The sequence below is a fragment of the Chanodichthys erythropterus genome, chromosome 23 (assembly GCF_024489055.1).
Source record: "Chanodichthys erythropterus isolate Z2021 chromosome 23, ASM2448905v1, whole genome shotgun sequence".
Classification (NCBI taxonomy): domain Eukaryota; kingdom Metazoa; phylum Chordata; class Actinopteri; order Cypriniformes; family Xenocyprididae; genus Chanodichthys; species Chanodichthys erythropterus.
In genome coordinates, this window is record NC_090243.1 from 31,194,507 (window position 1) to 31,219,832 (window position 25,326).

Sequence of the window (25,326 nt, forward strand, 5' to 3'; positions counted from 1 at the left end):
TAAAAGTAAACTAAACCCTACACAGTTCATTTCCTTCACATCTTATTAGACCTACAAACAGTTTACTATAAAGAGGAATTGTTTGTTAATATACATTTACATGTATGCATTATCAGAAGAAAAAATATGACTCAGCTATATAGGTCAGATATAAATTCTTCCTTTACACAAAACCTCTATAACATGATGTGCACATTATCAGATATCAAGACACATCCAACTCAACTATGGAACTAAAGCGTTAACATTTATCTATTGTTATTTTAATAAAGGCAAGAATAATGGGGTGTTTGTCAGAGTTTGATCATTTGAGAAGATTCTAGATTCTTTTGATAACTTGCCAGCCCACAGGGTGAATCACATTCATCCACATTCATCCAAAGGAAAAACTATGAACACTAAATGATCACAACTCAATTTTACTCATTTTTTGCATTACTTTTGGTTCATTTCGTTATACAAGCATATCCCAAAGTAAAGAAAATAAAAAATAATAATACAATTTTAAAGCTAAATAAGTGAAAGAGGAAGATAATCTAATAATAAACCATGTGTGTGTGAGGGGCAATACAAAAGAGAGAAGAAGTGAGTTATAAATAGTTGAGAAAGAATAAAAGGGAGGAGTTTTAAAATAAGGAAGAACTTGGTTAAAGGCAGGACAAAGGTTGATGTACATTGTTTTCCCGTCATGAGAAAAAGGAGAAGTGGCAATAAAACAGTTCATTATCTGTCAGCAGAGAGGGAACAGAGGCTAAGAGAAGTGTCAGAAACCAGGAGTTCATAGATTAACTACTTACTAAAGCTGTCATGCCAACAGGCTTGACTAGTTATCTCGATAAAAGATTTTTGAATGCAGTGGTTAAATAGGAAAAGCTAGTGTGACAATAGTGCTGTTTACTCTGACCACACACCAGGTTCATCATGGAACGAGTTTTGACTTTAGTATTGCTGTGTGCGCTTTCTACTTTGGTAAGTCACTCTTACTCTATATACATACAACTGTTATATTTACTGTAAGTCCCTGAGATTCTTGATTTTGGGCTTAGATTGTAAACCCGTAGCCTTACATGACAAAGAGGTTTCATTTTCAAGACAAAAACACCTGTGGCCGATATCAGCAAAATATGGTGTATAAAGTATGACGTATGAAGTATGGCAAAGTCAAAGATTAGCTCTGTTTATAAAGACTTAGACAGAATACAAAGGGAAACTCACGATAGCTTTGGCAAAAGGGTTTTTATATATATATATATATATATATATATATATATATATATATATATATATATATATATATATATATATATATATATATATATATATATATATATATATATAGCCCCTAAAGGGACATGGTGAAGAAAAAAAATATGAGATGGGAGGAAATTATTTGGCAATGCTGTTTTGTTCTCTCCCTCCAATATTTTGCGTTCCCCCAAGAAACACAAGAACACAACATTTTTGCACCCGAACGATTTTGCAAATGAGCGCAAAGTTTCTTGGGGGAACAAAGTTTGGAGTCAATTCCATCCCAAAGAATTGAGTCTTCAGAAGGGTCTCATTCAATTCAACAGCAGTGCAAATAATCAACTAATTCGCTATCCAGACATCAACTGTTCACGCATTGTTAGTAACTTGACTGTTATTTGATAAATTAGGGTTATATATTTGTATTGTCTTGCTAAAAATTATATTCTTTACCTGACAGATGCTATTTGGTCACTTTTTATAATTTATACTATCAACTAAGTTGAAATGTGTTCATCTTTTTGTATTACATTTAGCACTATGGAATTAAATTATGACTTCATGATCAATGAATATTCATCCATTCCATCCATTTTCCAAACTGCTTGTCCTTTGTAGCGTCTCAGTCTGAGAACTTCTTGTTAAGAGGCAACAGTACTACCCATTGAGGCACCACAATGAATCACATTTTTCACAATTTGACGTGTTATTTTCACAATTCAACTTTTCATTATCAGTTCAAGTTTCAGTATTTGTAATGATTGCTACTGGCCCACACTGGTTTAAACAGTCCCTTATAATCACGTGTGATCTGTCACACACAACTCAGTAATCAGTTAGAATAGGAGATATTAGTTTGGAATAAATTCTTGGAATTAAACCTGGAACCGAATCGAGTCCAGAATTTCTGTGAGTAAGGTGAGGCAAGGATGTGATGGCTGATTATACTTATACTTAACAATACAATACTATGTATACTTATACAATACAATACAATGTTTATTTAAATAGCACATTTAAAAACAACCAAAGTGCTGCACAGATAACACAAGAACACAACAATTAAAACATATAAACGGTAAACAGTAATCAGTAATGTAAAAATGGGTAAGGTGCTAGATATAAGAACTCTAAAAACAGCGAATCACGGAATATTATACAGCAATGAAAATAAATATGTTTTAAAGGGGTAGTTCACCCAAAAATAAAAATAATGTCATTTATTACTCACCCCATGCCGTTCCACACTCGTAAGACCTTTGTTAATCTTTGGAACACAAATTAAGATATATTTGTTGAAATCTGATGGCTCAGTGAGGCCTCCATAGCCAGCAATGACATTTCCTCTCTCAAGATCCATTAATGTACTAAAAACATATTTAAATCAGTTCATGTGAGTACAGTTCAATATTAATATTATAAAGCGACAAGAATATTTCGTGTGCCAAAAAAAACTAAATAACGACTTATTTAATGATAGCCGATTTCAAAACATTGTGTTATGATTCCTCTGTGTCAAATCATGATTCGGATCGCATGTCAAACCACTAAACTGCTGAAATCATGTGACTTTGGCGCTCCAAACCGCTGATTCGACACGCTGATTCATAACACTCCAAAGCTTCCTGAAGCAGTGTTTTGAAATCGGCCGTCACTAAATAAGTCGTTATTTTTTGGCACACCAAAAAGATTCTCGTCGCTTTATAATATTAATATTGAACCACTTATACTCACATGAACTGATTTAAATATATTTTTAGTACCTTTATGGATCTTGAGAGAGGAAATGTCTTTGCTCTCTATGCAGGCCTCACGGAGCCATCGGATTTCAACAAAAATATCTTAATTTTTGTTCCGAAGATTAACGAAGGTCTTACGGGTGTGGAACGGCATGAGGGTGAGTAATAAATGACAGAATTTTCATTTTTGGGTGAACTAACCCTTTAAGAGAAGATTTAAAAATTGATATAGTTGGGGCAGTTCTTACTGTATGTAGGCTGGAAGACTATTCCATAATTTAGGTCCAACAACAGCAAAAGCATACATGTACATAATTAGAAAGCGCGCTTAGGGCGTGTCCGAATCCACTTTTGCTAGTTTAATGATGGGAAAAATGGTCTGAGGGCCCGGCGCATGCTCTAAAAGGGTTGTCCCTATTCTCTTAACGAGTAATGGGTATGTTTTGGGGCGTAACATTTAATAAACCAATCAGAGTCTCATCTTCCAGGTTTCAATTGGTCAATGGAGCAGTCTATTTCAGTTGCCTCAAAATAGCAATGCGCCAACAATGCACCTGAACACACCTCGTTTTCAGACCAGCACGCCCATGGGCGCACAAATGGGCGCAAATGCATTTGCTATTTAAACAACATTGCGCAGGACGTGAAAATGATAACTGCTTCAGGCTGAAACTAGCAAAAAACATGCGTTGCGCCTAGCACCGCGTTGCACCAGGTGTATGATAGGGCCCTAAATGTTACTAATTCATCCAAGGTCAAAAAACACTTGAATTTTCTCGTATACATTGCACATCACCTCATTTCTCAAAGAGTTTAAAATTATTTGTTTTCAAGATTCAGTTTTCCGGAGCTTTATTTGCATTTGACTAACATCAATTCAAGTCCTTTTGAATTACATGCTTGTCGACAACACAAACCAAACTTTTCCAGGATTCAGCTATAACTACAGTATTTGAGGGCAGGGCAAAGTAGACGTTGTTTGCGGGCAAATTAATTTCATTTTTACATTGGTATGTAACAGGAGGTGAGATTGGAATTGCTGACAACTTGTTTAATCAGTTCAGAATTGATTCTTGTGTGAGATTGTCGTGCACTTTGATCTTTAAAACTTTGCAGAGCTTTTACACGCAGCTATATTACACACTGCATGAAATGAAACATTTGAAAAAGCACAATAGGGGCACTATAACTGTTATTTAATTTTCATTAAAATATTTATGTAACTATGATACATCTCAGCAGTCAGTGCAATGCGTGTTAACAGTGAAGAAATAACTAGTAAGCAGCCAGCAACAAACTAGTCTAAATATCATTAGAAAGTTCATTAGCAATCGTTCAGAAAACCTTTGTGTGTGTGTGATTTCTTATTTTATACCTGGCAGCAGAAGGAAAGCAGTAGGTGAAATATAGGCCTGGTTTCACAGACAGGGCTTAGATTAGATCAGGCCTTAGTTCAGTTAGGGCATTTAAGTAGGTTTTATTAATATGTTTTAGAAAAAAAAAACATTACTTGTTTACATTATCTTGAGACAAGATATGTCAGTGCAAGTTGCTTTCAGTTAAAACAGCTCAAACATGCATTTTAGTCTAGGACTAGGCTTAAGCCTTGTTTGTGAAACTGGGGGATAAAGAAACGTTTCTAAGCAGTTGCAAAAATGTTCTTTGCAGTAAGAATAGGTCCAGATACATTGCAGCCTAATAGTAATACTTCTCTGAATGGCCAATTTTACATAAATTGTATGTATTTTCAAGATACAAAAGACTGTATTTGTATTTTGATACATTTTATCCACACAGTATTTTTTATTTTATTGTAAATACATTTTTTTTTTTTTTTGATGTTTTTACTCATCTAACAGCCGTGTGTTGAGATGAAAATTTTATATTGATGGGTCTAATGTTTCACTCCTGTAATACCATCCCAGTCCAAAGTCCTGAAGATAAATGATAGCCAGGAATTCAGAATCTGTTATCATTCAGTTATAATAAGATCTTACTGTAATGGTCATGACTGTATTGTCGGCCATTTTGCTCTTCGGAGCAGAGGGCATTTAAAAGAGAATACAAACATTTTATGACTGTGTTACATGACTATACTAGATGTTCTGTAACTTTCAATCAGGCCATTCATTCTAATGATCTTCTAAAGGTTACACTTTATTTTAAGGTAATGTTATATTACTAACGCAAGTAAGTACTGAGTATTAACTACATGTACTTACTATATAGTTACAGTTAAAGATAGGGTTTGGTTTAAATTAGTTACTTGTAATCATGCATTACTGTTATTTTTTATAGGAAGTACATGTAACGTGTAACTACGACACTTTAAAATAAAGTGTTGTTACCTTTTTAAATACTAAGATTTTATCAGAAAAGAACTGAAAAAAAAAATCTTATGTCGCTATAATATATTTTCTTTTTTTGGCTCTTCTGTAACGGGTTCTCAGATAGTGAAGTCCAGCATATGGGATTCTTTCACTACTTAAAATAAAGCATCTCAGGATGCTGGATGAAAGAATAAACTGAGTTTGTAAAGGGTGGCTGCTTTGAAGATGCAAAAATACATATTAATTTGAGTGTGTACCTAATTCTACACAGTGTTCTAAATAATTCATATACCTTCACTTTTTATTATCCTGTAGCATGTAGAGAAGACGTGACAACCTTTTATTATGTTGTGTTTTAGACAAGCTGTCAGATTTGAGTCATGCCCTGTTTCCTTGTTTGTTGTGTCAACAGCTTTCCTATCAAACCATGTCCAGTTTTGAAAAATACTTCCATGTGTAGCAAATTAGCTCAAAATAAATATGAATAATTAATCATAACTAGTTATAATTAATTATTAATATTTTAATCAGTCAATAAAATTAACTTAATGTAATAAAATTAATATTACAATCAATTAACCTGTTGTTCAATGAACACACAGTGTTAATTGTTTATTAACTAAGAAATGTTCATTTCCAGGTTATAGGAAATAACAATCTTATTCTACTAAAAGCCTGTAGTCAGGACCGACATGAATAGGGACTCCCGTACATGAGCGCAAAACACGGACAACCTTACGTGTGACATGAACAAGACTTTATTAACTAGACTAAACACTTAAACTACTCTAACATTCACACACATACATGCATACAGTTTACCAAGAGAGAGAGAGAAAGCAGAGTACAGGAAGCAAGAAGTTACAGCATTGTTGGACATTCAGCAGATCAACAGCCTTGAGCAAACCATCAGTTTAGTTTTAACAGGCCCTTCTTTAAAAGGGGTAAGGATACTCAATGTATCCGATAATGAGACTAAGTTTGATACTTGCATGTCTCTCCAAGTTGAATTAAAACTGTCCTGATGCAATTTGTGGAGGCTCCTGTTGAATCTTTGCTGATATTTTTCTTGACGAAAGAGAACCGGCTGGATTCAGAGGATCTTTGGTGAATGGAAGGTCTAGGCCAGGAGCCTGGCACAAGCTTGGGGTTCCTTAGAAGCTTCTAGCTTCTTAAAGCATCATCTTGACGTCAGCATTCATCAGTAAAAGAGAAGAAGAGGAGGAAGAGCAGGAAGAGAGGGGGTTCCTTGTGATCAGTGAATATAAGGGGTGAAGATGTCACACCCTCTTGAGGTGTCTGAGCCAATAAGGAGTTCCCCTTTCAGAGGGAAGTTTTACGAGTCTTTGTTCTGTAGCAAGATATTAGCATAAGACACTGGATTGGATGAATGAGAGAATAACCTTCTAGATTCTTATAATACTAATGTGTCACAGAGTTAGTAACATGTGACATAAATTACCAAATAGGAAATGAAAGTTGGAGTCCGTAGATACCAAGCATGCTGCCAATGTGATCTCAGTTAACTATACATTTGCAACTATGGAACATTAATACCAAAATAGTTCAAAAGAGAGAATTAATACATAGAATAAAGCCTATAAAAGGAAAGTCATGAGATGGGAAACTTGGATACATGTTTATACATTTATACATACAAGTGGTTATATAGAGAATACATAGGATTAAGAGAGTTTATTTGTCCTTCTCAGGAAGAATGAGTCACTAGTCTCTCCAGAATTCTTCTGGATCATAAAAGTACCATATAACTGTAACAGGACACCTAGGTTGGCCTGTGTGCTAGCAACATTGGGATGCTGGTTACAGTTTTAGGGGGATGAGTTCAGAGAACTTTGATAGGGAGAGTGAGTTTATGGGTAATTCATTAAATACAATGAATAATTGTGTGGCTGATTGGTCCAGACGTTACATCCCCCCTTTCGGTCGTTGTTGTTCTTTCTATGGACACCAGCGAGCGACGTTGAAGGTGTAGAAAGATCAGACACACCACTGGCACACAAGGCTGGAAGGCTGTGATGGGCTCTGGTTGTATGTGTCTCCTGGAGTGGTGGTCGTTCCATTGCGGTTGATGTAGACAGTAGACAAGCTCAGGTCTCTGAGCTGGTGTTGTGTGAGTGGTCAGAAGCTTGTACTGCTGAGTACTCCTCAGGTAAGAACTGTTCAAGGAGCTATCTTACTAGCGTTAGAAGCTCCTGCAGGTCCGATGCAGGCGTGTCCAGTCGTCCTTGGGCTGCCTGCTGTTGGAGATCCTGCTGTGTCTGCAGGGAGAGGATGCTCCCATCCCTGGCTTCTCCCTGTGGTAGGTCTGGTACCTGGGTCTGTCTGAATTAATCCTTCTCCTTCTGCAGCTGCAGAGGATTTCAGGAAAATGGCTGATAAGGTGTCAAGCAGAAGGCTTTGGCCTCCCCCTCTGTACCTCTGTGCTTGGCTGGGGGAGGTTCTTCTGCTGACTCCATGCGGTGAAGTGAGACGTTTCTCCTGCAGTGGTTCTGTTTGCTGCAGGTAAGAGAGTCTCAGTTCTCTTTTCTTCTGTGTCTCTATTCTGTCAGGTCCTTGTGTCTGTCCCGAGCCTCCATCTCTAGCTGGTCTATGTGGCTTTTAGCATGCATCAGCTCCTTGTGAGTCTCTGTGATCTGGAGTTTGAGGTTGTCCACCTCCTGTTTCAAAACAGCGAGGATGTGGGCCAAGAAAAAGTTGACTTCAGTCAGATCATTGTGATCACACCTCTGGTTTGAGTCATCTGCCTTTACTTCTCTTCCATCTTTGTCCAGTTGCTTTTGGCTCTGGTGCCATAATTGCTCAGCAGCACTGGTTAGGAGGGTGTTCCTCACGACACATAGCCAGTCCTTTTGGTCTGCCATCTGGGCAGTTAGGCTGAGCATCTGCAACATTTAGGCACGCTTGTGGTGAGAGTAAGGGCAGAGACTACTTCAAGATCAAACAGAATTTAGGGCTAAAGGCACAGTGAGCAGCCAGGTGTATAAAATACAGCTAGCTTTAATAAATGACTTAAGATGGTTCTTGTGGTCAGATTATTTCTTAGTATTTCTTACTGATGGCTCACAACAGGCTTGACCTCCGAACAAATGGAAAAGAAAGAGAGAGGAAGAGGAGAGCTTTCCTATTAGATTGTGCTTATTAGTGGTGCTCAAAATTATGCCATAGCAATCATTCGGATTCCTTTGTAACTGGCTCATAAAATTGAAGCAACTGTTGTAAATAAACAAAATCAAGAAGGAGAGTATGTCTAGTTGCTTGTGGTTATATTGGGAAATTAAACCACACAAGACTAAACAGGAAAATGTAAATAAATCACATAGATGAAAGAAATACTAGTAAAAACAAATAGCTGACTGCTATTATAATTAAAATCAATAAAATATTTAAAGAAGTGATTAAAACAGCAGAATGACCTGGTATTGGGAATAGTCAATAGCACTAGTGATTAACAATTAGATTAGCTTTGGAAATCACTCTATAGTTGGTCACAGCTGCAGCGTGTTCAGGACCACACCATGTGTGTGTCCCTCCCAGAAGTTTAGTCAACGTGTTATTGAAATATCTCAATAAATCCTAGAATTATTCTTTAGTTAAACAGTTTACATGTAATTTAATTTAGATTTAATCACCATTGTAACTGCAGATTTAGCTGAACAGTGTTCAGGGAGAAATGCACCTAAGTGCAGGTGAAATTAGCTGAGAAGAATTAAAGGTAAGGAAAGAAAGAAATCAGAAAACCAGGAATGTGGTTAAGGGAAATTGGTTTAGATCAGTTCACACTGCATACACACAAGCTATAGTTAAAGGCTTCACGTAAATGATGCTAACCACTAACTGTAGAAGCTATTAGTTAGCTTAGCCTGAGGTGCAGGGCTGCTAGGTGAGGTTAGCTTAGCCACCTAGCCTGGTTTGTTTACAATATGGCATCACAGGGTGATGAGTTAGCACTTCCTGTGACAAGTCGTTGTCATGGGAACCAATGCACATTTGGGCAATTCAAACAGTTTATTGAGACTGTCTGCTCATTTCAAACAAGTTACGTATAGAGTTAAAATGTGACGCTTATACTTTCAGATTTTCAAAAACTTGATATTACATTCAGTAAAATGCAAATATGTTTTGGCATTTGCAAATTTTACTCATGTAAACTCTTCTCTCTACTTTAAACAACGTCTTGTACTTGTTTAAAGGGTAATTACACAGTTTGCTGTAAGTCAAAGCTTGTTTAAGCATATATAGTTAAGTCCGTCTTGTGCATGAATACTGATATTCCTTTCAGCGAGTGAAACACAGTTTTGGTCAAAAGATAGCTATGCTTGTAGGTGCAGGCAAAGTTTAGATGAATGACATCAATCTTAACTATAACAGGGGAGCATTACCCAAATCTACATTTATATAACACTGTACTGAGATTCATTCATCAGAAACAGGTTAAGCAATACTGCAATTGGTATTTCTCCAACCAAAGCAGAATAATCAATTCTGGTACAGTTTACATGCCGCTGAGCTGAGATTCCTTCGTCAACACAGGCTTACGCTCTAATACTGAGATTAGGATTTCTTCGCTAAAATCAGATTAACTTTACACTGATACCATTTGAACATATGCTAAAATGTGTCAAGAGTAGACTCTTTCAGTTACAGTAGAGATGTCAATTCAAGCCATCACTTTATCAGCATCTAACAAGCCAGCAATTAGTGACCAAAATGCGCATCGTCTGACATATTCTGACTGGAATTATCAAATGCACACTTTTAAATTGACAGTGGTTTAAGCTCATAATCTTTGTTTATTCATGCCCGCATTCTCCACCATTTGTAGCAAATTAGCTCAAAATAAATATGAATAATTAATCATAACTAGTTATAATTAATTATTAATATTTTAATCAGTCAATAAAATTAACTTAATGTAATAAAATTAATATTACAATCAATTAACCTGTTGTTCAATGAACACACAGTGTTAATTGTTTATTAACTAAGAAATGTTCATTTCCAGGTTATAGGAAATAACAATCTTATTCTACTAAAAGCCTGTAGTCAGGACCGACATGAATAGGGACTCCCGTACATGAGCGCAAAACACGGACAACCTTACGTGTGACATGAACAAGACTTTATTAACTAGACTAAACACTTAAACTACTCTAACATTCACACACATACATGCATACAGTTTACCAAAAGAGAGAGAGAGAAAGCAGAGTACAGGAAGCAAGAAGTTACAGCATTGTTGGACATTCAGCAGATCAACAGCCTTGAGCAAACCATCAGTTTAGTTTTAACAGGCCCTTCTTTAAAAGGGGTAAGGATACTCAATGTATCCGATAATGAGACTAAGTTTGATACTTGCATGTCTCTCCAAGTTGAATTAAAACTGTCCTGATGCAATTTGTGGAGGCTCCTGTTGAATCTTTGCTGATATTTTTCTTGACGAAAGAGAACCGGCTGGATTCAGAGGATCTTTGGTGAATGGAAGGTCTAGAAACCGAGCCTGGCACAAGCTTGGGGTTCCTTAGAAGCTTCTAGCTTCTTAAAGCATCATCTTGACGTCAGCATTCATCAGTAAAAGAGAAGAAGAGGAGGAAGAGCAGGAAGAGGGGGGTTCTGTGATCAGTGAATATAAGGGGTGAAGATGTCACACCCTCTTGAGGTGTCTGAGCCAATAAGGAGTTCCCCTTTCAGAGGGAAGTTTTACGAGTCTTTGTTCTGTAGCAAGATATTAGCATAAGACACTGGATTGGATGAATGAGAGAATAACCTTCTAGATTCTTATAATACTAATGTGTCACAGAGTTAGTAACATGTGACATAAATTACCAAATAGGAAATGAAAGTTGGAGTCCGTAGATACCAAGCATGCTGCCAATGTGATCTCAGTTAACTATACATTTGCAACTATGGAACATTAATACCAAAATAGTTCAAAAGAGAGAATTAATACATAGAATAAAGCCTATAAAAGGAAAGTCATGAGATGGGAAACTTGGATACATGTTTATACATTTATACATACAAGTGGTTATATAGAGAATACATAGGATTAAGAGAGTTTATTTGTCCTTCTCAGGAAGAATGAGTCACTAGTCTCTCCAGAATTCTTCTGGATCATAAAAGTACCATATAACTGTAACAGGACACCTAGGTTGGCCTGTGTGCTAGCAACATTGGGATGCTGGTTACAGTTTTAGGGGGATGAGTTCAGAGAACTTTGATAGGGAGAGTGAGTTTATGGGTAATTCATTAAATACAATGAATAATTGTGTGGCTGATTGGTCCAGACGTTACACATGTTACGGTAGCTTGCAAAAGAGAATTTCACTATAATTATATTGTTTTAGTGGACACATATCTAGAAAGGTGGTTGACATTTACTTTTTACACAGAACAAATTCTTAAAATGTCAAATGGAAAAAGATGTTTAATAAGCTAATATATCATGCAAATATATTTTACTGTAGTTTGTCATGACACTGTGCATTTGTTTCACTCATGAAACATTATACGTCATTCACTCAATGGTTTTGTGTTTGAGTTTGTATGACCTGCAATATTACAATTTAATTTTCATTACATTTGCATCTGCCCCAAGTAAACATTTAAGTCATCCATCTGGATCAGTTTCATTGTGAACATCGTGTTTGTAAAAAATATCATAGTAAATGACCTAAATGAGCTATGGTAAAGAGTTAATTTTGAAGATTTGAGTAATTCTAGTGATATTTAGGTAACACTTTACAATAAGCTTTTTATTTGTTAGGGTTAGTAAACTACATTACCTAACAATGATAAATACTTATAAATCATTTATTAATCTTAGTTAATGATCCTTTTAAAATATATTCTTATATTTTTAAAATCAATATTATTTGATTGAGCTAACATGAACTAACAATGAACAGTAGTATTTTTGTATGAACAAAAATGGCTTGTTAGATAATTTTATTTTAGGCATTGACTAATGTTATCTAATTGAAAACTTATTGAAAGTGATATTTTACAGATAGTTATTATATTACCAATATTTCTTAATCATGAAAATAAGATTATATAAAGGATTGAGTGCATTACAGTTGTTAGCCAAATGCTAATGGAAAAGATGTGTCTTCAGCTGTTCTTTTGGAGTTGGAAAGATAATTCCACCATCATAGTACACTGAATATGACAGTTAGGAAGAGTGATTATGCGCCTTTTTGCTGTTCACTCACTGGCCACATACAGGTGCTGGTCATATAATTAGAATATCGTGAAAAAGTATTTTTTTTTATTGTAAATAATTTTAAAAAATGAAACTTTAATTTATACTAGATTCCCTACATGTAAAGTAAAACATATCAAAAGTTTTTTTATTTTTTTTATTTGTTGATTAGAGCGTACAGCTCCAAAATCCAGTATCTCAAAATATTAGAATATTTACATTTAAGTTTCATTAAATGACCATCCCTACAGTATAAATTCCAGGTATCTCTTGTTCTTTGAAACCACACTAATGGGGAAGACTGCTGACTTGGCAATGGTCCAGGAGACAATCATTGACTGCCTCCACAAAGAGAGTAAGTCACAGATGGTCATTACTGAATGTGGTGGCTGTTTACAGAGTGATGTATCAAAGCATATTAAATGCAAAGTTGACTAGAAGGAAGAAATTGGGTAGGCAAAGGTGCACAAGCAACAGGGATGACCGCAAGCTTGAGAATACTGTCAAGTAAAGCCAATTCAAACACTTGGGAGAGCTTCACAATGAGTAGAATGAAGCCGGAGTCAGCGCATCAAGAGTCACCACACTCGGACATCTTCAGGAAAAGGACTACCAAGCCACTTCTGAAACAGAAAAAACGTCAGAAGCATCTTACCTGGGCTAAGGAGAAAAAGAGCTGGACAGTGAATGGTGGTCAAAAGTCCTCTTTTCAGATGAAAGTAAATTTTGCATTTCATGTTGAAATCATGGTCCCAGAGTCTGAAGGAAGACTGGAGAGGCACAGAATCCAAGCTGCTTGAAGTCTAGTGGGAAGTTTCTGAAGTTAGTAATGATTTGGTGGTGCCATGACGTCTGCTGGTGTTGGTCCATTGTCTTTTATCGAGTGCAAAGTCAATGCAGCCATCTTACAGGAGATTTTGGAGCACTTTATGCTTCCATCTGCTGACAAGCTTTATGGAGATGCTGATTTCCTTTTCCAGCAGGACTTTAGCACCTGCCCACAGTGCAAAAACCACTTCCAAGTGGTTTGCTGACCATGAAATTACTGTGCTTTATTGGCCAGCCAACATGCCTGACCCATGAATCTATGGGATATTTTCAAGAGAAAGATGAGAAACAGTCGATCCAACAGTATACAGATGATCTGAAGGCTCAATAGTGCCTCAGCAGTGCCACAGGCTAATCACTTCCATGCCACACTTCACTGATGCTGTAATTTGTGTTAGGAGCAAGTAATTTGCTGTAATATGTGCTGCTGACCAAGTATTGAGTGGACAAATGAACATACTTTAAAGAACTTGAACTTTTCTGTTTTGAAAATGCATTTTTTGATTGATCATTAGAAATATTCTAATATTTTGAGATACTGGATTTTGGACTTTCATGAGCTGGATGCTCTAATCATCAAGATTAAAAAAAAAAAAACTTTTGAAATGTTTTACTTTACATGTAGGGAATCTAGAATATATGAAAGTTTCATTTTTTTTTATTTATTTATTTTTTTACATTTTTTTTTATTTTTACAATAACAAAATGAACTTTTTCACAATATTCTAATTATATGACCAGCACCTGTACTTCTGGAATTTCTAAATTATTAGGGTGCAACAATTCCATATACAAGCCACAGTATTTTTGCAATTTTTAGAGCAATTTTGTACTTCCAGTTTGAAAAGCAAAGTCAAAGCTACGTCACAAAATCTGATGTAGATTTGGGCCCTGGAGTGTGTAGATAGGCTTGAGGAGGCAAATCTATGTCACCAGGTTCTCTGCATTTATTCATGAGAAAGAGCTTGTTCAGTTCAATCCCTGTGCATAAGATTGTGGTATTTTGCATGAGGTAGAATCAGTTCTGTTGCTGTCATTGCATATTGTTGTCATTTAGAGACATGGATCGTAGGTGCCCGCTTCCTCAGTGCTCAGTGCTGTTCATTGACCTCTGTCTGCTCTGAGTTCGGACACGTGAGCCTTGTGAATGTTTCCCTTAGCACAGCAGAACATGAGTGTTGTTTGTATTTTGCCCATGATGCGGTCTGAACTGGAGTTTGAATACAAACACATGAAAAATACGGTTGTTGTGATATACACGTGCGCATATGATCGGTTTCAGCGTGAGCTCCGAAATTAGTTTAACAACTCTCGCCACGTGAATAATAGATCATCATACAGAATAAATTATGCATGTTTAAAGTTTTTATAGACGTATTTCACACACTCTCCTGCACCAAATATGAACCAGCACGGTGTATGCACACATATTTCATCATGAATGTCTCGTGACGAAGTGTCATCATGAATGTCTCGTCATAAATGTCTTGTGATGGGGCTTCATGACACTTTTAAACTCAAGTCCCTTTTAAAGGTGATAGAGAGGATTTTTTCGTCGACTGAGAATCCAAAGACTGTTCGTGAGTTTTTGAAATGAGCGCATGCTTAAGAACAGCCCCCCTCCTTCACAGCTCATTTCAAAGGAACGCATCCCAAAAATCGTGCACGAATATTGGAACATGAGTGTTTACCACCGGCATTCGCTGTGTAGTGTTTTTTGGATTCATTATGTCGGACTTACCTCAGGTAACTCATAATCTGCACTTGTTATTCCTGTCTCCTGACAAAAACATTGCATGTGGCGCCTGTGGAGTGTGGAAAGTTACTGGAGCGCGCAACCGCGCTCGTCTCTCACAAGGAATGTCACGGCAGTGATTGACAAGCCAGAGGGCCAATCGTTTACACAATGATCGCATAAACGATTGGCTGATGTTTTTAAGGCCCTACCTCGTGCACAGATAATGTATATTAATATTATTCCTTTCAGTGCACCTAATTAATAGTCTTTTATCAGTTAGTAAAGAAAGTTTCAAGTAATATTGCAAAAATGTATAAAACAAAAAATCCACTTTAGCACCTTTAAGGAAAGTCAATTCACCAGATAGCCATATTTCAGGAATACTTGAATAGGGAAATAACAAAATGTCAAAAACTTCTTGCCAAACTCAAATTTCAATAACTTAAATAAATCAGCAATAAAGTCTGACATGAATCTTAAAGGGATAGGCCATGCAAGATGTAGGTGAATTTTAGTTCAGTAAAACAGTAAAGAAGATTTTTAGCTGAAACCGTGGTCCTCTGTGATTCATATAATGGAAGTCAATAGGCTTTGAGATTAAAAAAAAAAGAACATATGCAGACAAAACAAAATAATTAACCGCTGATCCTGACAATACATTGCAAGAAAAAAGTATTGTGACAGGAAGCTCAGACTTCATACTGTCGTGAACTCACTCAGGACCATTTGTCGAGGCTGTGGATTACAGGTAATAATGCTGTAAATAATGTTCAGTTTCTTGCACAGACTGATAGTTTTGTTTCTAACATTATTTACTGCATTATTACCTGTAATCCATAGCCTCGGCAAATGGTCTTGAGCGAGTCTGTATCTTAGAATTCTTGAAGAAAAATCTGAATTGCGAGATTTAAACTTGTTATTCTGTCTTTTTTCCTCAGAATTGTGAGTTCATATCCTGCAATTCTGACCTTTTTTTTTTTTAACAATTGTGATATAAACTTGCAGTTGCTAGAAAAAAAGCCTGAATTGTGAGATGGGTTTAAATGTTACCTATGTAAAATGCAATAGGTTTAAATATTATTTTATACTGTAACTGTAGGGCTAATACATTATGTCTGCTATGAACTGCATATGTGAATATTATGTAGACCTGTTGTTTACAAATTTATGCTTTAATAGTAAACTAATCATTGCAGGTTTTTTCAATCCAGTCTGTCAGTTTAATGGCTTGCACTCATAAACATTTGCGTTTAGCTTCAAAGGTGTGTCCTTGACCACGGTACTCTATAAAAATGAAGACCATCTTCTTTTGCATTCCAATTCTGGCATTTTTCTTTTTGTTTTTTTTGTTGTTGTTTTTTTTTTTGCCACCACAATGCACGTGTAGCTGCAAGTGATGTGATGTCTGTTCAAAAATGGTCTATTGGTGATTGGCTATTTTATTTAAACGAGACTATAGAGCCAACCATATTGTTGCTCCCATTTATAGGGAGCTTCTCAATCAGAAGACTGCATCCTAGAGAGGCTTAACGATCATTCTTTCTGAGGCTTCTAGGTGTCCTCCTCAGCATTAAACAATAAGAAGTGAACATGTTCAACTTTGAACATTGAACTAATAAGATGGTCTAAGTGTGCATGGCTACACCATAAAGGTTTCCTAAATCTTTATTTGGAGGGAAAAAATACAATATAATAAAGATCTTTGTTTTAACTGACTTTCTGATTAATTAAAACTATACTTTAAAAATGATATGATCAATATGTCATGACAACATATGATTTTCCATTAATTTAACTCATCAAAATAATTTAACCAATTTCAACTTCTTTTTTAAAGTTATACAAGATTAAACTAGGCAAGATTTAAAAAAAAAAAGAGTTGAAATGACTTGTACAGCCAGTTTAAATATAGCAACTGAAATTAAGTTTAATTAGGGATTGATTTTTTTTACAGTAATTAATTTACAGCAAAACCAAAGAAATCATAATTCTTTAATCTCTGAACATTTTTGTCCTTTATTAAATAATGAAATTTGAGCTCAGTGATGACTAATTTTTAGCTTTTTTGTGTGAATTGGAATGTGTGCAAAGGATTGTGGGTAATTGACCCTTCGCCGGGAGTTTGATTGACAAGCGATCTAACCAATCAGAACGACGAATCCGCCATTTTGTCCGACAAAGCAGTCAGGAGTTCAAAGATTAATCTTGGTGGAGTTAAACTTAAAAAATTGTATATATTGACGTCTTTCTGCGTTTGAAACAACATTCATTCTCATGTTCATTCATGTTTATTTGATACTATAAATAGTAGGAAGAGATGATCGGTTCATGAGCCTCTTGAGCTGAGGCACTACAGCAATCATGGTCACGGCACATTAAAGAGCCACAAAACTGTTTTTATTATTTGAATTTCTTAAAAAAAACTACACAGTTGCTGGGACTCTGTTTAATATCATAAGTAACCTGCTTTGTCTTGTCTGCCGACGTGTTGTCAGTGTCCTCTTTGCTCCGCGATGTATTTTCCACTGTGTGTGGCGTGACAGCACCATGGCTTGTCGGACAAAGCAACAGTAACTAAGGGGGGGGCGGGTCTTTGCGAAGGGTCAATTAGAGGACATAAAGGCTACACTTAATGCATCCTTCAAATATTGATGAATGAAAGACAAAAACAAAGGCTGCATAATAAGGAACCTTCAAATTAACATAGCCCTCGATGACACTTGATGACAGCGATTGATGATATATATATATATATATATATATATATATTCTAATTTCATTTATTACTTGTATTTAATCAACCCAAACCCTTTGACCCAAAATCAACCCCTAATTCTAACCCTAACCTCCTAAACCCAACCATACCACAAACTCATTAGCAATAAATGTGGGAATTTTAACATGTTGTTACACAGTAAACGTACAGTCTTGTGGGTATTTTATGTTAGTATTGTAAAACCATCTAAAATAAAGTGTGACAAACATTTCTGACATTTCACACTTACTAGACTGTCTCATTCTAGTGTTCGATGCTGAGCAGGACTCTAGCCTAAAAGTCTCAGAAGCACATGGTTTAGGAAGGTCACAGTCTTACTAGGACACAGTCTTCCAAATGAGAAGCAACCACAGTCTTTGAATAAACTTTGCAGCTGCATGGTGAAGAGATTCAATGCAGCGTAATGTAGGTTCATTGAAGACTTGAGGTGTAATGTGGGTTCATACCAGAATGGCTAAAAAGCATTGTATTACTGACAAAAGCCAGGACAAAGACTTGTGCAGCATTCTAAAATAAGATAGTGTTGTCAAACATCCAAGTTTCCTGGCTGACCTTGAATCATGAAGAGTGATGTTGTGATGAATTCACTCAAAAAAATATTTCAGCCTGTTTTTAAAATTTTGAATTTCAGTTGTATAGTAAAATTCCATCAGACTAAATCGAATAATCCTTACATATTATTCATATTATGGATTAAGAATTTTAAGTAAATAATAAAAAAAAATAGAGCTTAAGAAAACATGTTGTATAAATCTTAATGGAACAAGGGAACGGACCATTTCAGTTTATGTGATTCATATTCATAATTTGAAACATATTTTCACTTTTTTTTTTTTTTTTTATGAATACGAACAACATAAACTAAGTGGCCCATTCCCTTGATTTTAATTAATACAACATGTTTTATTAAGTTCTATTTTTAATTTTTGTTGTTGTTGTTTGTTTTTGTTTTACTCATTTAAAATTCTTAATTCATATCATTCTCATTTTATATATATATATATATATAAAAGTAAGTAGGCTGAGATGTCTAGAATTTATTAACAAAATGATTGTTTTGGAATTAAGCTTCTTCACTGAATATTCAATTATTTAATCAATGTCATTTCTTCCCCATGCAGGGACAAACAGTTCTCCCTAATGTTGACAAAGTTTCAATATTGGCTCGAACAGAAACTGTATTAACATTAAACTGGACTATAGCTGGGGGCAACAGAAATTACAGTTATACACTGGTGAGAGAGGGTGTCTTAGATGAACAGATCAATGTAACAGAATCGGGTGATGTAGTAACTCATGAAGTCCCATCTCTGTCTCCTGGAACTAAATACTCCTTTACACTCTACACTGTGTTTGGGGAGGATCGGAGCACTGGACATCATTTCTTTGCTGTAACTGGTAAGTGAGTCATTGAGGTTTTGCAAAATATAAAATGTTTTCTCTATAGATCAACTTAAGAATTGTGGTAATACAAAATTCAAATTCCTCTTATATTAAAATTAAAATAGACTGTAAATAGACTGTGAACCTTATATCGCAAGAACTTGTAGATGTGATTTCCAACTACTTGCTACAGGCGTTAAGAAAATGTAAAATTTCATTCTCTTTCTTCTTCAGTTCCATCCAATGTTGAGAATGTTAACGTCATCGATCGCAAAGAGTTTGAGATGACATTAGAATGGGAAAAAGTTAACAACAGGAGTGATTACGAGCTGGAATACAATGATAAAATTGAGAGTGTACCTACACCAGGTGGCTCTTCGGTGGTATATAGGGTCACGCCTCTCTCTTCAGGGACTGAAGTCTTCTTTACAATCTACACTGTGTTTGAAGGAGTGAAGAGCAGAGGATACAACTTCTCCAGAGTAACCAGTGAGTCTCAGTACATCTGTCGCACTTACTGATTAAGAAAGGAAGCGGTGTGACAGACAAAACAACTGCCTCTGACATTTCTCTCAGATTCTGAATTAGGATGCTATTCTGTATAAAATGTGTAACCTTGCTGAATTTTTACTTGCCCTGTCAATAACTGAACAGTTCCCACCACAAAACAATGATCACTTTTTTAGTTTTAGCAATATAGATTTAAATTAGCTTGAAGTATTTTCTTTCAGTTAAGTTTTCCTAGCAAAAAATATTTTCTTTGAATTAAAAAATAATTTGTTCATTTGCAACAAAACTATAATGTAATCCTATAAATTCAATCAAAATCAACACATTCTTAATGCTTCCAAGACTACATCAATTTTGCAATTTTAGCATTAGATAACATTATCTTTGTGACAAATCAGCTGAATTTGCATTACCATTGTAAAATGCATAACAGAAAACAGTGTTTAATTTGCAGTGCAGCACTGTGCCGAAAAGGCAACTGGCACAAAAATAATGCATTCATCATTAATTAAACAGCACAAGATGTAAAATAAATAATCCTGATGTACATAAGTGATAACAACAATACGAAACACAACGGGAAGGGCGATATTGTTACCGATATTTTTTGTTGCAATTATAACAATACAATACCGATACTGATTGTTTCTGGGTATGTGATTTTTTTTTTTTTAATAATGTTAATTTTTAGAAAATAAGGATAATTACAGTAAACGGCAAATCTACACGACACATACTGACCATTATTAAAAAATTTATTACAGGAGCAAATATGAGAACAATTAAATATTTGTACCAATAGGTGTAAAAAATAATGTGGAAAAATATTGTGATTAAATAAAAATAATTTAGTACAGAATATATTTTAATAAAATAAAATACTAACAACATAAAACATGTGCACTTACTTAAAGATTTCTTAAACAAGCCATAATTTTTCGCTGCGTGCTTGTTTCTCATAGTCATGTGACATACATACAGGCCAGCTAAATATGTCTGGGGTGTTTTGTATTAATATAAATTTAATATGTTTTTTAAATCAATCAATACCAAATAAACAGCTTGTGAGTATCGATATATCGACACTGCAGTATAGATGTGCCTATCCCTAAACACAGTTATTTGAATTAAATGCCTTTTTATGTCAAACAGGGAAATTCTGGAAATGTCAATTTACAGTTTTTAACTGCAAATCCTAAGGTGATTTGTATTTTAAAAAATTATATGGTCAATTAATATATTTTACTTCCAGTAACTGTACTTTACAGTATCTTCTGTTAGATCTAAATGTATTTTTTTGCAAGTTTTTTTTTTTTTTTTACTGTATATTTGTTTACATTTACCATATTCCATATTTTCTTTACAGTGTAAAGTATCCTAAAATAAATGTAATGATTTTTTTTTTCACTTTTTGAAAGCAAACTCAAAGAATTTATAGTTACATAAGGAATATATTTATTACAAACACTTATAGTATTGCTTATTTGTGAGCATTGAACTTCATTGTTCACTTACTGACAATGTGACTGACAAAAACTTGCTGTCTCTTCTTCCCTGCATGGAATCACATTTAGCTTAAAAATCTAATATTAAACACATTTCATACCTATGAAACTTATTTAAACTTCAAATGAAATGTATGACAAAATGTTTGTAATATATCCCAAACAAAACAAACGAACTTAAATGATTCTGTTTATGTTTACTCAAACTATAAAATTTACACTATTTACCCTTCACTAAAAAAATTTGTGGAAGGGCCCTACCTGAATAGATTGTGTTCACTTTCATTTGGAATGCCCTTACTAATGGCGTCCTCTTCCTTCATGAAGTGCTCTTCAAGGATGCAAAAATGCCATTTGGAATTCATCCAAATGCTGCTAGAGCTTTTTTCAGCACTGCCCTCACATATGTGCCCTACGAGAGTAAGCAGATTTAGCTATCACATTAACTATCAACATGATCACAAACACAGTGGTTCTATGGTCAACTGTAATATCTGATATAAAAAAAATGAGCTTGTTCAGTATTTCTTTAAAATAAAATATAATGCTGATTTCTTGGTATTTTTATGTAATGCAAAGACATTTAGACATTTGTAGATGTGGTTTCTAACTACTTTCTGGAGTCACTGTATATTAACTGGTCAGTCAGGAACTCAATGGTAGATGAATTGATGGACAGGTGGATAGTAACAGGTGTTAAAGACAATATAAAAATTCTTTCTCTTTCCTCTTCAGTTCCATCTAATGTTGGGAGTGTTTCGGTCATCGATCGGAAAGAGACTGAGATGACATTGCAATGGGAAAGAGTCAACAACAGGAACGATTACACTTATGAGCTGGTATACGGGGAAAAAAAAGAGCCTATAGCTACACAACCTGATTCTTTAGTGGTATATAAGGTTGAGTCTTTGTCTTCAGGGACTGAATACTCCTTTACACTCTCCACTGTGTTTAAAGATTTGAAGAGCAGTGGATATAAATTTGCCAGAGTAACCGGTAAGTCTCAGTACAAAATTTCAGTCAACATACAGTGACGTGTGCTTTGTTGGTTTAGAGTGGTTGAGAGTGTCACATCTGCTTTTTTGATGAAATCTTGCCCTCTTCTGTCAGAGGTTCCCAATTGTCATGCAGCAATAATTTCAAAGGTAACACTTTAGTTTAGGGTCCAATTCTCACTATTATCTTTGCTTATTAGCACACATAATACTAGGGTATTGGCTGTATATTAGTACTTATAAAGCACATATTAAAGGTGCCCTCGAATGAAAAAATGAATTTATCTTGGTATAGTCAAATAACAAGAGTTCAGTACATGGAAATGACATACACTGAGTCTCAAACTCCATTGTTTCCTCCTTCTTATATAAATCTCATTTGTTTAAAAGACCTCCGAAGAACAGGCGAATCTCAACATAACATCGACTGTTACGTAACAGTCGGGGTGTACGCCCCAATATTTGCATATGCCAGCCCATGTTCCCAACATTATGAAAGGCATTAGACAAGGGCAGCTAGTATTAACATCTGGATCTGCACAGGTGAATCAACAGACTAGGTAAGCAAGCAAGAACAATAGCGAAAAATGGCAGATGGAGCGATAATAACTGACATGATCCATGATATCATGATATTTTTTGTGATATTTGTAAACAGTCTTTCTAAATGTTTCGTTAGCATGTTGCTAATGTACTGTTAAATGTGGTTACCATCGTTTCTTACTGTCACGGTTGCACACAGAAACAAGATGGTAAGATCCAAGTGCAGCAGTTTAATAAAAGGGAAATCCAAAATCATACATCCAGAACAGGCATGGGTCAAAATCCAGAGTTACAGTCCACAGGAAACAAAAGCCAGCGGTACAAAATGTGCACATAACAGGATATAACGAACCACAACAAAGGCAAAAAACACAGAGACTAAATAGAACGGAACTGAAAAGCAAACACAAACACCTGACGAAGTGATACAGGACAGCTGGTGCAAGACATGTGGTAATGAGTCCAGAGTACATTATGGGTAGTGTAGTCAATGGGTGAAAGTCCAGGATGGAGTGCCCTCAAGTGGCAGATAGGGCACTCACACTATAGATCGTGACATTACCCCCCCTCAAAGGAGCGGCTACCAGACGCTCCACCAGACAAAACAAAAACACAACTCAGGAGGGAGGTGGACAGGAGGAGGATCAGGGGGAGGGATGGCGGGTCAGATCCAGGGTGCCCAACAGATAGCCAGGGCGGTGCTGGAGGAACTGACCAGGCTGGTTCCAGCGGTTCTGGAGTCCTGGCTGAGAGCCAGGGTGGCGCTGGAGGAACTGACCAGGCTGGTTCCAGCGGTTCTGGAGTCCTGGCTGAGAGCCAGGGTGGCGCTGGAGGAACTGACCAGGCAGGCACTGGCAGGTCTGGATTCCTGGCTGAGTGCCAGGGCGGTGCTGGAGGAACAGACCAGGCGGGTCTCAACGGTTCTGGTAGTCTGGGCAGCGGCGGCAGGGCAGAAGGCTTGGATGGCGGGAGCAGGGCAGAAGGCTTGGACGGCGGCGACAGGGCTGGCCAAGGGTGCTTCGTGGCCGTATCAGGGAGAACGAGCAGCTCGGTGACAGCCTCCGTGGCCGTATCAGGGAGAGCGGCCAGCTCGGTGACGGCCTCCGTGGCCGTATCAGGGAGAGCGGACAGCTCGGTGACGGCCTCCGTGGCCCAATCAGGGAGAGCGGAGGACTGGAACTGCTCTGGGACGGCAACGTGTTCGGACTGGAGCTGCTCAGGGACGGCAACGTGCTCAGGCTGGAGCTGCTCTGGGACGGCCGCGTGCTCAGGCTGGGGCTGCTCTGGAACGGCAGCGTGCTCAGGCTGGGGCTGCTCTGGGACGGCAGCGTGCTCAGGCTGGGGCTGCTCTGGGACGGCAGCGTGCTCAGGCTGGGGCTGCTCTGGGACGGCAGCGTGCTCAGGCTGGGGCTGCTCTGGGACGGCAGCGTGCTCAGGCTGGGGCTGCTCTTGGACGGCAGCGGGCTCAGGCTGAGGCCGTTCTGAGAGCATCCTCCAGGCACGCAAGACCGCCAAAACATAGAACGTGAGGACAGCCCTCTTGGCCATCACCGGACTGATAGGGAGAGCATGCCGTACTGGAGAGGACTCACTGGCTGGAGCGGACTCACTGGCTGGAGCGGACTCTGTAGTAGACCCACTGGCTGGAGCGGACTCACTGGCTGGAGCGGACTCACTGGCTGGAGCGGGCTCTGGAGTGGACTCACTGGCTGGAGCGGGCTCTGGAGTGGACTCACTGGCTGGAGCGGGCTCACTGACTGGAGCGGACTCTGGAGTGGACTCACTGACTGAAGCGGGCTCTGGAGTGGACTCACTGACTGGAGCGGGCTCTGGAGTGGACTCACTGACTGGAACGGGCTCTGGAGTGGACTCACTAACTGGAGCGGACTTTGGAGTGGACTCACTAACTGGAGCGGGCTCTGGAGTGGACTCACTGACTGGAGCGGGCTCTGGAGTGGACTCACTGACTGGAGCGGGCTCTGGAGTGGACTCAGGAGTGGACTCACTGACTGGAACGGGCTCTGGAGTGGACTCACTAACTGGAGTGGACTCTGGAGTGGACTCACTAACTGGAGCGGACTCTGGAGTGGACTCACTAACTGGAGCGGACTCTGGAGTGGACTCACTAACTGGAGCGGACTCTGGAGTGGACTCACTAACTGGAGCGGACTCTGGAGTGGACTCACTGACTAGAGTGGACTCACTGACTGGAACGGGCTCTGGAGTGGACTCACTAACTGGAGCGGAATCTGGAGTGGACTCACTAACTGGAGCGGACTCACTGACTGAAGCGGGCTCTGGAGTGGACTCACTGGCTGGAGCGGACTCTGGAGTGGACTCACTGGCTGGAGCGGGCTCTGTAGTGGGCTCACTGGCTGGAGCGGACTCACTGACTAGAGCGGGCTCTGTAGTAGACTCACTGGCTGGAGCGGGCTCTGTAGTAGACTCACTGGCTGGAGCGGGCTCACTGACTGGAGCAGACTCACTGGCTGGAGCGGGCTCTGTAGTG

At 37.6% G+C, this 25,326-nt stretch overlaps 1 protein-coding gene across 1 annotated transcript in view; it reads left to right on the forward strand.

Annotated features, from left to right (window-relative positions):
- The first annotated feature begins 705 nt into the window (after nucleotides 1–705).
- ptprh (protein tyrosine phosphatase receptor type H) overlaps nucleotides 706–25,326 on the forward strand; it is a 49,357-nt gene continuing 24,736 nt past the window's right edge. The window contains exons 1-4 of the mRNA XM_067377161.1: nucleotides 706–969; nucleotides 19,003–19,279; nucleotides 19,499–19,753; nucleotides 22,015–22,275. Coding sequence (XP_067233262.1) covers nucleotides 922–969; nucleotides 19,003–19,279; nucleotides 19,499–19,753; nucleotides 22,015–22,275 — 841 coding nt within the window. The 5' untranslated portion in view covers nucleotides 706–921. The remainder of the gene's footprint in view (nucleotides 970–19,002; nucleotides 19,280–19,498; nucleotides 19,754–22,014; nucleotides 22,276–25,326) is intronic.